Source organism: Thamnophis sirtalis, unplaced genomic scaffold (genome assembly GCF_051295495.1).
Source record: "Thamnophis sirtalis isolate CommonGarterSnake01/CBP01778 unplaced genomic scaffold, rThaSir2_p1.2 scaffold_10, whole genome shotgun sequence".
NCBI lineage: Eukaryota > Metazoa > Chordata > Lepidosauria > Squamata > Natricidae > Thamnophis > Thamnophis sirtalis.
Genome location: NW_028261390.1, coordinates 63,358,264 through 63,375,006, shown reverse-complemented (window position 1 = coordinate 63,375,006; position 16,743 = coordinate 63,358,264). Strand labels below are relative to the sequence as shown.

Sequence of the window (16,743 nt, the reverse complement as noted above, 5' to 3'; positions counted from 1 at the left end):
CTAAAAGCAGATCATGTGCATAATGTAAAAGTTTGTTCATCTATTTGTTTGTGTAGCATTTGATCAACTTTTCGTATGTGGGTCTGTATATCATAGATTTCATGGTGCAGAATGGCATTCAGTCTCTGGACCAAATCAGGAAATACACACTTACACATGCACACGCACAGACACAAATGCTTGGTTAGGCAGAGTTGTGTTTTCTTAATCCTCATAAGAGGTTTTGATTTTCTTTATTAGCTGTCCAAATGGTTAGGGTTACATTACAGTCTTACTAAACATGTCCAAGGCTACATACTCTTCAGTAAGATTAGCCTTGGGTACGTACAGCCTTAAAACTTTTTTGGGGGGATGATTTCATAAAGAACATATATTTCTAAAGGCAGACCTGCATAATTACACAACAGTTTCATTTTAAGGATCAAATTTTAAGGATTTCCTTACACTGACCCATCAAGGAGCCAGTGAAACATTTTTTTTCCTTACTTGCCTTATACGCAAAACAAGGGGACTGACAAGCACTTAGTGGTTAGTACCCTGAGGTACATCTGGTTCAGAGGAAAATCACAAATAAGCAGGGAGGAGCATCAAGTAATTTGCATATCGAAAGGCATGTAACCATAGGATTGTTTTAAATGAGCAATGTAAATGCAACATAATATTTTGAGGACCAACTGTAATTCTGTTACACTCATAAGGGACTAAATGTGAACTCTCTCTGAAAAGTCCCTCTGTGAATGCAAGGTTTAAACAATAATATTATACCTTTTCTGGCCTCGTTAGTCTTCATATTTCCAACATTTTTATTATCAGCTTTAATATGCGTATTGCTACTGCCGTGTGATGTAAATCTGTTCTCTAATACAGTGGTTCCCAAACTTGGCAACTTTAAGACTTGTGGACTTCAACTCCCAGAACTGGCTGGAGAATTCTGGGAGTTGAAGTCCACAAGTCTTAAAAGTTGCCAAGTTTGGGAACCACTGCTCTAATACATAGGCATGCATGAATAAACCAGCAATTTCTTAAGTTTTGTGCTTGCGACTCAAGTAAATCCCAACCAGGCCCGCCACCCCAATATTTCCTTAAAAATCCAGTACATATCAGAAAGAGAAAAGACATGGTGGAACCAATGTATATAAAGCAACTCAAATCAAAGGAGTGGACACGCTTTTTAAAAAATATATATATATTGCCAAATTAACACAGTTGTATAAACAATTATGAGTCTAGCAAAAGTGTATCCATGGTTTTAGAAGGTGACAAGCCTACCTCAGTTGCTAAGTTCAGGGAAATCATTATTATGGAGAAGATCTACTCATTAGGGCAGTTTTTTTTAAAAGCAAGATTTTTCATGGGGTGACTTTGCCTTTCCATCATCCTAGCGACTCTAAACCAGTGTTTCTCAACCTTGGAGACTTCAAGTCTCCAAGGTTGAGAAACACTGCTCTAAACATCTGCAAAGTGAGCTTCAGCTCATGAGAACTTATGCTGCTTAGCAAAACTTGTTAGTTGGACCAGATTTATTGGGGTTGCACCATCATCCAACAGATTACCTGAGCTAGCTCAGATGTATTATTTAACTAAGAGAGAAATATAATATTGGAGCAGTCCTCATTTCACTAGTGTCCTGATAGTTGCAAAACTATCCATGGAAAGTTCCGACTGACAACAACTTTTCAGAAAGAAAATATTTATAAGCCAGGTTTTTTCTAATGTAACAAATCAAACATTCAACCTACTCAGCAGATATATTGATATACAGGAGCTCTAGCGTGCAGGCCAAGCTTCTTGCACATGCAAGAAATTGCCAATTTCTTTCCCCAGGAAAACTAAATAATGCAAAATGGATCCTTGGAAAGAGGTCCTAGCTTCACAGAAGTAAAAGAGAGAGAAGCTCAGGGTGAATAGCATTTTTCTCTCCACTTTAGGGACAGAGGTGAATTTTACGTCTTGTGTACTTAAGACTCCATGACGACAAGACAGATAGAAGGGCAATAAGCACATTCAAATCAATCAGCACAACGTGTTGGAAAACAGCCCAGGTCTTCATTATTAATATTGATGTTCTAAGACACTTTGGAAATTTCAAAGAAGAGGAGAAAATGCTTGACATGGTTTCTTTTGTTAGGGAAAAAAGCAGATCCTGAAGGATAGCAAATAATTTTGGACAGTGGTGGGATCCTACCATTTTAACAACCGGTTCGGTGATCGCGCGCTTCGCAGATTGCGTGCGGAGTTTGGAGAAAATTTACCTTCCATATTACTGCTAGGGAGGAAAACATCTGAGGCACAGCAATCCATTCTGCCATGCAATTCAGTTGAGAAGATAAAGGTAAGTAAAGCCAGGAGTGGGCGGGGAGAGGGGTGCACTTGATTGTCGGAGCAAACTGGTTCGCTCCCAGCTGATCGTCGGAGCTACCGGTTTACTTGAACCGGTAGAATCCCACCCCTGGTTTTGGAATACCTGAATAAAACTACCTATGTATTTCAAAGTTATTCCATAGGCTGCATTCATGCATTATAATCAACCATGGAATAATCGTTTAGTACTGTTTTTTAAAATCAAGTTAGAATCAGTTTTGCAGATGGGCAAAGTAATTTTAGGTTTGGGCAAATTTATTTTTTTCCCCTTCTTTTTGGTTACCCTTCTTTCTGAGGCGCAGTTAATGTGGTCCTTGGTAGGGCACAGAATCAAACCGAAAGCGAACCAGGAAAGAATCCAACCCATATGTATCTGTTCATTTTCCACATTAGCTCAATCAAGGTTGCAGTCAGCAAGCCAACAACAAACCATGGTTTCAAACCTTAGTTTAATGCCCTAAAATAAACCATGATTTCATTCACGCAACATGCTCAGCCCCAAACAAGCAAACTGTATCGTGGTTTAAAATGATAAGGAAACTACCCATTTTAAAGAGAGTCCAGGGGTACATATTTCGAGCAAAGTACAATGCATGCCATCTAATTAAAGCCAGTTGTATTGTTTTCAGTAACAGAAGGGCCTATGCAAATGCTCCGTTTGTCTCCCATTGAGTTTCTGAGATTCAGAAATGCCAGACTCTGAATGAACAACAAGAAGATTAGCCAATGAAAGTATATTGGAGCCACTATATGGTGTGATATGCAAGCAGAGCTTCAAATTGTCACAAAATATGTTCTAAATAATTATCAATCTGCTGTGAGTAGCGAACATTGGCAAATACACAATAAACGTATCTGTATATGACAATAAAGCAAAACACATATTTAAATGAAAAGAACTGATATTGTTGTAGTAGTGGGATAAACATTTCATTAATACAAATATTATGCAAACTGTATTCATTGGCTATTCACATTATTGCTCTGCTACATGAAGAACAGGCCCTTAAAATATGTTAACATTTCACCTACATTAAAATCCAGAAACAAATGTTTCAGAAGTAACTGCATACAACAGGCATTGAACTTAATACATGAAGATATGCACAGCCAAGAAACTAAAAACTGGCCTGACCAAAGCATAATATTACATACTCATATTTTTTAAATGTTTCCTTGTGCAAACAATAAAATAAAACAGAAAGCTAACCATGTAAACATAAAATTTAAAAGTTAGAATGCAGTATTTACTCCAGACATTCAGTAAACTATTAATTCAAATAACCATTTTTTTAAAAATTCATCCACCTGAAATACAGATGTAAAAATCAAGACATTAACGACACATCTAGCATCTGGTACAAATGCTGTTAATGTTTTTACACACAAAGGCCCCAACCCAAGGGAAAGCTTCAAAATAAAAAGAAAGGTGAATATTAGTCGCACTTAAGTCCTAATGAAATAAATAGAACTTGAGAACATTAGAAACCAATACACTTAGGCCCAGTGGTTTTAATGGGATTTAAATACAGCTTCCTAAGGGTTGGAGCCAAACACTGTAACATTCAATAACTCCAAAAAAAACCTACTGAAATATTAACAAATATATTTCTGCCCATCTTGCGTCCTCGTGTACTATTCAATCGGGTAAACAATAAGAAAGCTGTTACAAGGCATGAACCACAACGCTCGCTGGCTTGCACGCCGACAGACATATTCACTCAACTCATTCACTCTCCCCTCTCTCTCTCTCTCTCTCACAAGCACCCGCACAAACACATATGGAGTTGGTATAAACAAAATATCACTTTTAATTATTTATTTTTCACCATGATTAAGAGATTAGGAGTAGAACCCCGGGTTCTCTTTCAGTCACTTCTGAATCTCTTAGCCACAGGAAGATTACCTAACTGTTCTCCATGCAGCAGCCCTCTTAGGGGAAATACTAGTCAATTTTACAGTCCTGAGCAGGATTGAGCCATCAGACACCTGCAAATCTACGACTTAACGTCTTCTCGTGGAGAAATAGCAATTCTATGTTCAAGTTTCTGGAGGAGGAACATCTTCTGAGCAGATGGGAGTTTTTTTTCAAGATACAAGGAAAGGAATGGATGCTAGGGCTATGAAGGAATACTGCTTGTTGGCTCAGAAGAGATTGGTTTTATATCCCAGCGAAAGGGGGGGGGGAGATCTGATACAAACAGATATTGTCATCAGCCAAATATGGCGAGATGTAGATTTAGAGATGCAAGTGCATAGGTTAAAAATGATTGCCAATTTTCACGTCTTATCTTGGGGTTAGAATACTTGTAGCTATTTTCATTTGTATATAATAGCTATGCATATATACACATAGAAACACACACATGTATGTGTGTGTGTGCGTATTCAAACATATACCCACACATATTAGCCATACCTCAAGACCAGGGTTCATTAACAGAAAGGGGGTGAAGGTAATAATTTAAATCACACAGAATGCTATGTGCCAAATTTGACAAAATGAACTTTTGAACGTGTTGTTCAAAAAAAAAAAAAGAAAAAAAAATCCGGAAAGGAAAAGAACGAAGACCACCACAAGATCCTGTAGAACCAACTCTGTATCATTACAAGGAGAGCACCAAGCAAGGCACCATTGGAAATGAAACATACTCAGGAAGTCTCTAGGTAAAGCAAATGCTAATCTGGTTGGAAAATCGGTGTCTTTGGTAAAAATTCTATAAGAATGACCTGTTAAAAGAGAAAGAGAAAGAGAAAATTAATTATTGGGCAGCATTGCTATTGTCAAAAGTTTCTTAGCAGATGTTTTCAGCATGAGAAGGGAATAACCCATAGCCAGGATCCAAATTACTATAGGCTTGTTATGGCGAACCTATGGCACCCCAGCTCAGCTCCCCCACCCCACCCCCGCATGTGTGCGCACCTCCCGCTGGCCAGCGGGTTTTCGGGTCTCTGCTGCCCATGTGTGGGGTGCATGTGGGAGACACACATGCATGCACTGGGGCAGGGGGAGCGTGGGGGTCCTGCATGCATGTGGGGGATGCACGCAGGGGGCGGGGCATGTGGGGGGGCATTGCATTATGGGCGCATACGCTTTCGGTACGCAACAACAAAAAGGTTAGCCATCACTGCTACAGGCAAAGCCAAGAGAGCTTTTAATTTTGCTTTTATGCTGCTCCCTTATTGTACATAAACGGTTGTTTTTGAATTTCCTCCCAGTTTAAAAATATTTTTGCAACTGACGTACATGTGGTCGGGAACAAAGGAAGTTACTTTTCCAAAAGTGAATCTATTTGTTTAACTAAGTTGTTTGCCCTTGCATTTTCTTCCTAGGGCTGAGAGTGGTTAGCCCAAGGTCAGCCAGCTGGCTTCGTGACTCGTGGTGTCTAGCCTGATGCCTAAACCACTACTCCAAACTGGGTCTCTATCTGTTTTAACTATCTGGGCATGTTTTCAGCTGGACAGCATCTCTCCGAGACCAATGGAAGGTAACCTACAGATCGATTCTAGTGTGATCATGTTAACTGGAAAAAGGAAGAAGGAACCTGAAGCTCATGCATATAAAACACAACAGTGCCGAAAAGGTTCACCATCACTGAGATAGGGCCTACGTAGAAAATGCAGGCTGTGTGTACATGCCCATTTTAGCATGCCTAAAGTCTCTTGGTCAAAGAACTACTAGCCATTTCAGAACGGTTAATTCTGAAGGTTAACTAAGAGGAAGAAAAATGGCTCCAGTATAAGCCCATTTACCAAGTGATAGATGACGAAAGCAGCTTTCATCAATATTTTCATATTTTCAAGGGAAAGCTAAACTGCATCTTTGAACCAGGTAGCAGCCCTCTCATGCTACCTACCAGCAACTGCTTAAAGCAGCTGCATTTTTTCTCAGAACTGTGTGGCTGCCTCCACCACTGCAGCATGATCCTGTGAAAATTGGTACGTGGTTTATGAGGGCTGCCATCAGGTGTGGCATGCACACTCATGCACAGCTGCTTTCTAAACTGACCTGGATTTTGTTGTGTGCATTATAATGTTATTAAAATAGGCTCAAAGGCTGGGATATTAACTTATTACCCTCTGAACATCTTACTGAAAAAGCGGTAATTGTAATCAGAGTATCTCTATAGGAGCAGGCAAAAAGTCTATTGTTTTTTTATTATGGTCTTATAAAGGCCAGAAGCTTGAAGTAATTATTAAAATAAAGTGCTGAATTCTTTACATAGCCAATCTTAAAAACCAGTGCCAAAAATTCTTTTCTTGCCTTCAATTATTGCAAAGTTATCATGTGTCTGCTATCATAAATTAACATGTTCGCTATAATAGATGATCATAAATTAACATGTTAAGTATAATAGATGTTAAAAAGAAACAGTTTGTTGAATAGAGCTACTCTGTAAAAAGGGCATTTTAGGCAGTCTTTTATGTTTTAGGCTAGATATAGGCCTTAGTATTTCCGCTTTTTCAGTGCTAACAGAAAAGATGATTTTAAGATAATTTGGAACTATTTAAGCACTGTTTTAAATCAATCTTCTAACATACTGTCTATAATGCGTGCATTGTGTTAAATAATAGACAAGATATATAATTAAAAGGCATGGATGTTAGAAATAGCTAAAGCAAGATACTTTTGCAGGTTAGTCTTAATTTGTTAACCCCTGCTTATATCTTAAATTTTCACAATGCTGGTATATTTTGCAATAGTATATTTGTTAGGGGGGGGCTGGTTTTATTGCAGTCAATTCCCCTGTGCGCCCCAGGAAAATACAAAGAACAATAAAGCAGAGAGATTTCCGTTGCAAAGGCTGCAAAAGGGAGAACTTTTGCATCTTCACAAGTCTTTATAACAACATGCAAAGTTCTGCTTCAGAAGCAGGAAGACGACCTAAACTTCCTTTCTTACAATCAAGGCTTTTAAAACATTTAGAGTTGACGGCTGCACTTTCAGGGCTGCTGAGATATGGGAGCAGTTAAAATCTACAAAGTCTTTATAGAGGTTCCTAAGCTCCAACTGCTCAGTTGAAAGGTCTTTTCCATACGCCAAGACTTGATTAGCATTATATAAAACAGCCCACGTCTCTAATTCACTGCGTAACCAAAGTTGCAGTTATTCTTTTTATACAGCATTTGAAAATTTCACACCCCATCAGCACATGTGCAAGCCATTTTTATCTTGGCAATTAATTTATTTTATTTTTTTCCCCCCTCCAAGGACACAGTGAAGCCTTGTTTTCAAGTCATTCATAACTTTTATAAATCAGCCCTGCGCATGAAGCCATGAATCTGTGAACCGTAGAAAATCTATGCCACTCGGGCGATTAAGCCTGCTGACACCTTTGCTGATTAATAATCGTGGAAAGAATAAGATCAGAAGCAAAATAAATGATCATTTAATAGAGAGACGCACAAAACAGCCCTTTAACTTACATATTCCATCATGTTATTCGATTCACATTTCCTTTTGCTTAGCCTCCAATGCAAGCACAGCTAGACAACGGAGAGAAAGGGGAAGAAGAAAAATGAGCGATGTTTTATTGCCGGCATTGAGACACCCCCGTTTGTTCACTTTTCATATTTGGCCTTCAACAAAAGCATCTGTTTCCATACTGAGCCACTCTAGCCCCAGCAGTACGAAGCTGCTCCCTGCAGTACTCACCTTGTGGTATAATCTATTGTTTTCCCATTCTAATAACTTCTCAATCGATCTTCGTGTCTAGAAGGCAAGTAAAAAGAATTTTTACTCTCAAGTTGCTTTGTGGGGAGCGGGGGGGGGGGGGAGTTTGTTTTGCAACTGGCTGTATGTGAAAATGTGTAGGCGGAAAGGAGAACTCAGTAAAGGGTAGTTTGTTGTACTCTACATTTACTTGTTGGGGTCGTAGTAATTAGAGGTTATGCACGCTTATAGAGAGTAAAATGGAAGCAAAGCAACTTTTAAGAAATACCCAAATAGTTGGAAAACTTATGAAGCTATGCATTAACAAAGGGTTTTTTAGGAACAGAGTCATTAATTCACAATCCACTGAATCTAATCTAATGGGATGCGTTTTTCAAGCAACCTACACAAGAACAATAGAGATTTTCATATAAAACAGATACGAGTTGTAAATCTATGCTCTCTCACTTAACACATTGTGTAAAATTATGCAAAAGCATTTGATCCTTAAATCTCCTGCACCTCAATACTCAGTTCTAAACCACAGGAATTAAATCTTCCTGCAAAACCACGCAAGTTTAAACACTCAAGTAAGCGTTCTGATTGAGTTGTATTAGAAATACATCCTACTGTTTATAGCCATTTGACGGCCGTGCCATCAACCACACAACAATAAGACGGGGGTTTATAGTCTTTATGCATAAGGGAGGATAAATCATGACACCAGGTGTTGAGATGAGACCAGTGTTGCAGGTGCAAAGGCATGGATCACTGAGCCTTGTGGCAAATTCAACTTTGTACAGCTGCAGTTTCCTTATAAGGCAAAGAGAAGGGGGGGGCACTGAGGGAGAGGGAGGGTGGGTGGAAAAGCATCCTGCACTTCAACTGAAGCTAAACAAGAGGTGTTATAAACTGCATCCCTGATCCAGCAAGATTTTTTTTTTTAAAAAAAATAATTAAACTTACTCTCCAAATCTACTGAGTATCGTAAAAAAAGAAGAAGCAGAAAACAGTATGTGAATTGTTCTATAGGCAAACATATTTGTGAGTGAACATGTGTACATGCAAGTATTTATGGGCTAAAATAAAGAGGGGGGGGGTAGAGATTCTTTGCGTTTCCAACCAAGGCAAATGCACAAATCTCAGTTGTGCCTACATGAAAGAATCCAACTATTATGTATGAATTGTAAGGTTCTGTGCCATCTTTTTTTTCCCTAAAAAGAAGGGATTCCAGTCAGCTTTTAAATAGTGACGACTAAATTACCGCATTGTAGTTTTTGAAGTTCTGTTACTTTTGGCTAATACTTTTTATTTTATTTTATGAAAGACGGGGCCTGCCCTTTAACAATGATCAGCAGACCTCTCTTGTTTCTTTGTAAAGATAGCCTTTTAGAGCCTGCTCTCCTTTTAAATGAAAATAGGGCAGCAGTTATGGTCACACTTTTGTTAATTTAGTTGCCAGTCAGCTCCAAATCAAAAGAAAATAAGGCTGCAGAGTGTAATTAACATTCAGTTCAGTCGTTTTGTCCCTTGTCTAGCCCCCTAAGCTTTGTTAAAATTGCCATCTGAATGCTGAAGGCTGTAGGGAAATCGATTTGATTCTAATCGCACCATGAAAAGAACATGATCTAACTGCTTTCAGCCCTCAGTAAATCTGTACTAGGTCTTTAGCACAATGCAACTTCCAATTTAAAAAGCACTGAATGTCTCGTCAATGACTTTGTGAAGGAAAAAAAGAACAAGGAGCAGACATAAAAATTCCAATAGTTGTTTAAGCATTAAAGCTCATTTGCATCACAGCAAACCTGAAAAGGGCTGACCTCTCAAACCGCCTCTCAGGTCTATGAAGTTGTAGCCTTGACAAGCTCACATTGACAGAGCTCATTGACTCTGAAAGGCTACTCTATCAATGGTGAAAAATGGCAATAGGGCATCTGCCTGTGCCCACCCGCTGTTAAACCAATGGCAAAACCCGATTCAAAAAATGTGAAGCTACCTTGTAATCTTTCTTGCCAGAGCCTTTTAAATAATAGATTACGGCTGCTGTACAATTTAAATTTCATTGCTTGCATGGAGGGGAAGGAGAAAGGGTGGCAAAGAAACCAGCTTCCCAAATACTAGCACAATTAAACACTTTACATTATAAATAGGAAAGTGAACACAGGAAGGTTCAATGCAACCCTCCGAAGGAGCCTTCTGCAGATTTAAAAAAAAAAATTAACATTTAATGACTGTTACTCTTAAATTGAAGGAAATCTTAAGCACAAATTGAACGGCATCCAGATTTAAGGGGACATAAAAACCCATTTTTTAAAAAAAATAAATTAAAAAACAATATTAAACATGTGGAAAACAAGCTTTTAAAAAATACTTTCACGTCAATTTATCCCGTCCTAAGGTTTAATGTAGATGCCCACTGATGTTTCCCTCTATAAAAAATATTCCAGTTTTGTCAATCATTTCATCGTTACTTAAATGTTGCCAAGTATTTAAATCTGCTCAACCCCTGGCCACTAAACAAAATGGGAATGAACATTTAAATGAAACGTTTGCAAGTACCTCGAAGGCCGAGGAAGAAAAGGTGACTCTAAAGAGCATCACTCAATTCTTAGATCAAGCTTCCTTTTCCCCTCTATTTGCCAGGTGGAAAAGAAAGAGAGAGACTGGCATGTGCAGCTTAATTAATCATGATACTTGACAGCTCAGTGATTTACAGTGAGGAGCAGGTGAGGACATTCACAGCCCAAGAGGGGCTCTTGATCTAGAGAACAAGACTGGAGATTTTCAATCACAGCCATACAGAGAACTTTCTAAGAACATTTGATAACACAAAACAAAACTAAAAGGGGAAAAGACATTAGGAAGATTTTGAACACTAACCATCAAATGTGGTTTTTTTCTTCTTCTTTAAAACCAGATTAATACTTCTTATCTGGGAACAAGGTATGATTATTTATGGAAACCACTTCAACCTAATAGCTCTTAAATAAATAAAAGGGTCACAGTGGGTCACAATACTGAAGCCATTTTATCCTATCCGGATTTACTGAGGAGTAATGGACATGACTTCCCTTTGTGTACGATGAACCATTAAAAAAAAAAAATTCTATTACTTAGAGAAACTTAATGAAGTAGTTCTAAAATTATACAATAAAAATTTTAACTACTGGTTTTAATGTAATTCTATCATGAAGATGATTCTTACATAAAAGATAATTTTTAAGCTGTCAATTCAAGGCATCTTTAATGGTCTACAACACATTATTCAAAAAAAGATCTGGGTCTGAAAGACCAAAGGAAAGTATGGCCATGGGAGGATAAATGCTATCCATAAAACTGCACAACAGTTTTACTAACAATAGGAATAACTATACATATACTGCAATTTTATTTTAAGCATACGGATTATATCTCCATCAGAAAATCCTGAACATAGAAAGCCCTCATTTTGCTACTCTGAAAATAGTTGTAACTAAATTGGGGCAAGAGGATTTCTTGTAAATTTAAAAGTAGTAACGCGCTAGGAAGACTTTTTGACTATTTTTTTTAATTCATTGTATAAATAAAAGACAGCATCCTTTTGGAAATGTTTGACGCAACAGTACCTGCTGTGCCTTTTCAATTGGAGTCAAATTATTCCTCAGAATGGAGATCATGGTATTCTTTCTAAAGGCTGTTCTAAAGGAAGGGGGGGGGGGAGATTTTCTCCTTTCTAATATTTTAGAAAATTATTTTTTTTAAAAAGCCCATGGACCGTCAGATATTACTTCAGCTTAATTACAAAATGGAACTTAGTCTGAAAATGTTGTATTTCTCACTGGTTGAACAAGTTATGAACAAGGCAAAATTAGCTCACTCATCAATAGCGTTACAGAAATAAACACAATACTTTCCCCGAAAATAAGACAGGGTCTTATTTTCTTCTGACCCTCAAAATAAGCACTTGGTCTTATTTTTGGGGAGGTCTTATTATTTTTGAGCTGCAGGAGGTGGCAAGCATAGTCACCTCATGGCTGCTGCTTTATTGCAATATTTTCAGGGAGGGCTTATTTTTGGGAGAGGGCTTATTTTAGCGTTTGCACTCAAAAACCCGATTGGGCTTATTATCCGGGGAGGGCTTATTTTCAGGGAAACAGGGTAATCCACTGGAGGTATATTCAGGCATTATGTTCTCAACTTCATTTGACATTTTTGTAATCAGCAGTAAAACAAGAGCCCCAACTTCATTCTGAACATTAAACCTGACCTTATGTTAAAATGAGACAAGGAACCATGAAACACTAAGGAAGCGTAATTTGAGAAAGTACTGTGTTTCCCCAAAAATAAGACCCAATTAGAAAATAAACCCTAGCATGATTTTTCCGGATCCTCATAATATAAGCCTTACCCTCCCCCAAAAAACCCAGTTAAGATTGTCAGCCAGAGGGATGCATTTAGTACCGTATTTGCCTGAAAATAAGACATCACTTGAAAATAAGCCCTAATGTATATTTTGGAGCAAAAATTAATCTATGACCCGGTCTTATTTTTGATGAAACACGGGTATAACTTTAGGACATTGTGCTGCAAATTTTAGGTAACATATTTTGTACATTGTACATGAATTGCTTTTACAATAACGAGTGATAAGAAGAACTACATTTTATGCTATTTAAAAGGTGGCCTTACAGCCATTACAACAGGATGGTAAATATTACAAAAGGATGATCTGACAATCATCATTCTTATTGCTAAGCACGGAGAGCGTAACCTGGATAGCAGAAGCCAGGAAAAGGAAGGGGATCACCAAAACGGGCAGAACGTCTAGGGCATGCTATTCAAAAATTGTCTTGCCGATAATTGCACAGCACAACAACTTTAGTGCTACGCGAGAAAAAGTGTTTGTGTCTAGCTGTATGTAATGGGAAGTACATATGTGTGTATCTGTTCATAAAAATCTTCACATACGGATGAAGGAGTTGCCACGTATCTGAATATTTACGTGCATTTCTAAGTGCACAAGGAAGTGAGACTGGAAGTGCATGAATTATTCCTAGATGTATCACTGAAGGCACAAAAGTTTGCCTTTGCCCATTTGCGAGAATTTATTCCTGGAAACTGGTTTTGCTAGGTCTGTGCCTATGTGGAATTATTAGTAAAGTTCTACTCTTGGTAGAATAATGTCCCAGGAGTTTCTGCTGCTGCATTTACCAACGCGACGGCTGACAACTATGCTGTATTGTTAATTCTGATCATTGTTCCTGTTTGCCTTAAGAACAGTACTTCCTGTGTGGCTGGAAAAATTTGGTAAATAGGAAATGGTGTCAGGAAAATATTACTGGATCCTCAGTATAATTGCTGGGATTAATTTAATATTAGACTGAAAGCCAGGGATGTGGTGTACATGACAATATTCTTAGACTTCACCGAAGAAGAGAAGGCAAGGTTCAGACCACACTAGATATTGCATGTTACAAAAACATACTGTAACTCTGAAGTACAGCATCCTTTAGAAGGGGGATTTAAAAGTATAGGTCTCTTTTGTTACTGCTTCAAGTAGTCCTCGACTTACAACAGTTCATTTCGTGACCATTCAAAGTAACAATGGAACTGAAAAAAGTGACTTAGGACAGTTTTTTACACTAATGACTGTTGTAGCATCCCCATGGTCATGTCATCAAAATCCAGATGCTTGGCGACTGACTCATATTTATGACGGTTGCAGTGTCCTGGGATCATGTGACCCCCTTTTGTGACCTTCTGACAAGCAAAGTCAATGGGGAAGCTGCATTCACTTAACAACCAGGTTACTAACTTAACAACTTCAGTGACTCGCTTAACAACCACGGCAAGGAAAGTCTTAAAATGAGACAAAACTCACTTAACAAAGGTTTCAGTTAACAACTGAAATGTTGGGCTCGGTTGTGGCCATAAATCGAAGACTACTTGTATTGTAGATCCCAGCTTCAGAAATATTAACCATGTACAGTATTAAGTAAATAACAATTATTCTATTTTTATCTAGAAATTTTCCCTGCAGGGGGAAAGGATGCAGAAGATACTGGTAACAAAATTCAACTCATTAGGATAAGGGTCCTCAAACTGCACCCTCCTAAAATGATATTAGACGAACCCTTCCCAAAGAAAACTAAACATTTCATGGCAGGATTAGTCAAGAAGTAAATATACTATTTATTTTAATGATTACCGTATTTTTCGGAGTATAAACGCAAGGCACAGAGGAGGCAACGTTCTATGGCAATCCCTGCAGCCTGGAACAGCTGATTGGGGGTATTCCGGGAGGCCGATCCACCCGCCAATCAGCTGCTCATGCTGAATCAGGCTGCAATAATGTGCTGAAGCTGACCTGGCTGTTTGCTATTTGCTGCAAGGAGGTGTCAGAGTTTGCAGCAGCAATCCCATTCAGAAAGCACACACAAGTAACTGATTCAGCAGGATTCAATAACTTCTCTTTAGATATAACACAACACATTAAGTAAATATACAATACCAAAAGCAGGTTTTCCAACGAGGTAGTTCAGCAGAGGAGGAGTTTCACTTTCCGTTTTAGTTTCAGATATCAGCACAGCATGCAGCCTTAGTACAGAACAAGCCACGCCCAGGCTCCTTGCTGTCTCCTTCCTTGTTGCTCACACAGCAAATACTGTTTGTTTCCAAACAGCCTTCAACTCTCTCACACACTGACAGGATGCTAGCCAGATGAATACCATGGATGCTGGTAGGCAGAGGCAGAATTGTTTTTTTCTTATTTCCCCCCCCCCCCCAAAAAAACACCTAAGGTGCGTCTTATGCTCCGGTGCTTCTTATAGTCCAAAAAATACGATAGATTTTAAATGATATCAAATGTACAGGTACTTCAATGCTCCCTGGATTGCAGACAGGCAGGGCCTGGAGCAAAGCCAGAAACACATTTTTACAATGCTCACACTCTGCCTATGCAAGGTTGATTGGGATTTAAATAACCAACACCCACCCACCCACCCAGTGCACGAACGCACGCACAGACACACACACACACACAGTTGCTGATGTCCTCCCAAGCATTAAAACAATCACATGGTCTAGAGCATTTATGACAATAAGTGGTATCTAACTTACTCTTTTACTGAGGCAAATCACAGGCCACATACTACAGCCTAAGGTACAACAGCAGCAAAGGCAGCCACAGAGTAACCATCGGACATTAACGGGAAGGTTCTTCTTAAGACAGCTGTTCACTCGGCTGATGCTGGCTTTGAACTCTTCAGGTGCGACCTTCAAGAATGAACCCAGAAAGCAGGAAGATAAATATATATATATATTTCTAAGGCTTGGTATGCATTAAGAAACCATTTACCTGCTCTAGCAGCAGCATCAAATTCAACGTGTAGTAATGTGTTAAGGAGTTTTATTAACTTTACTTTCTTTCAAGATACTTACTTTTCCTGTCAATGAGGAAGGGAACTCTGCTTCAAATTTGTTGCTCAGCCCAAACCTACAAACAAAATAAAGACATTTTTTTCACTCAACTTATTAGGACAAAGAGAGTCTTAATATTTTGTTAGCATAAAGACATTTATGGCAATGCCCAAGACATGTTAAAAAAACATTTGTAAAGAACTACATTCTATAAACCGTTGCCCAAACAGGAGGCCAAGGGAAGACATTTGCCTTCTCTCGCATTTGACATATCTTAGCGCAGCAAGTGCAATTATTAAACACAACTCATGCATAAAATTGTGTAGCAATTCTAAATGAAATGTCTTCTCAAGAATCCATTTGAAAAGTACACTTCCAGCTGTTTTAAAGATTTCAGTATCTTGTATGGCTTCAACAAAATCAAAGTACACATAGACACAACCTAAGGGTTTTTGCTAAATTTCAGAGTGCCATTTTTTTAACATGAGATTGGTATTTTTTCTCTCTTAAAATAAATAATAGTTTAGTTACTTAACTGAATGATTTAGTTATTAAAGGACCACTTATTCTCATGTGGATTACTTTGTCCTTTAAGATCAGTGGTTGGATTCCTCTGGCATGTAATGTTGCCCTTGCAGAGCTATTCCAGTAGATCAGTGCCTCATTTTATGCTGGTTCCCGTCAGTTGCTGAAGAATTATCCTTCAGCAACCAGCTTTTTATTTACAGATCATTAGACCATTAGTTTTCATTGTATATATAGGAAAATAGCATCATGTGCACACATATGGAGGGGGGGGGGGGGCTGAATGAAACGTAATGCTTCCATCGTCATATTTAGTGTAAATAAAAGTATTTCAATAAATTGAAATGAGAACTTAGGCCACCTGTATTTCTTTCTACCCATGATCATCACCATTGACCACACAATTTTGCCAATGATGGACAGGGTTCTTAAGAGGCATCATGAAACTTCGTATTTTGGTCCCTTCGATCATCTCCTTTTCACCTCTTTGTTTGACTAAGATGCTCTTGAAGGCATTCTTCCAATTCTGGAAAAGGGTGGAAGATCCATGTGGCTAAGCATAGACTTGTGTGGTAAGAGGATGAGATTCAACCTGGTTCATGCGGTGTGAAGCCTAGCATTACCACATTGCAGCAAAGTTTTCTTCTTGTTCCTCAAAAGTATCCTTAGTCATTGTTTCAAAGTTTTGAGTGCTGCAGTATGGTGCTTTGAGCTCCCAGGTTCAACAGCGTCCAAGTTTTGAATCTTTTTCTACAGGGGAAACTTTGTGATGATATTCCAAGGGCAAGCACTTAGTTTCTGGATGG

General features: G+C 38.5%; 1 protein-coding gene across 1 annotated transcript in view; it reads right to left on the bottom strand.

The window, feature by feature from the left end:
* Positions 1–2,796: 2,796 nt before the first annotated feature.
* The window catches only part of CHIC2 (cysteine rich hydrophobic domain 2), a 32,056-nt gene continuing 18,109 nt past the window's right edge, over positions 2,797–16,743 (bottom strand). The window contains exons 2-6 of the mRNA XM_087724734.1: positions 15,434–15,488; positions 15,113–15,268; positions 8,018–8,074; positions 7,789–7,848; positions 2,797–5,091 (exon numbers count right to left, since the gene is read on the bottom strand). Of these exons, the coding sequence (XP_087580860.1) occupies positions 5,041–5,091; positions 7,789–7,848; positions 8,018–8,074; positions 15,113–15,268; positions 15,434–15,488 (379 nt within the window). The 3' untranslated portion in view covers positions 2,797–5,040. The remainder of the gene's footprint in view (positions 5,092–7,788; positions 7,849–8,017; positions 8,075–15,112; positions 15,269–15,433; positions 15,489–16,743) is intronic.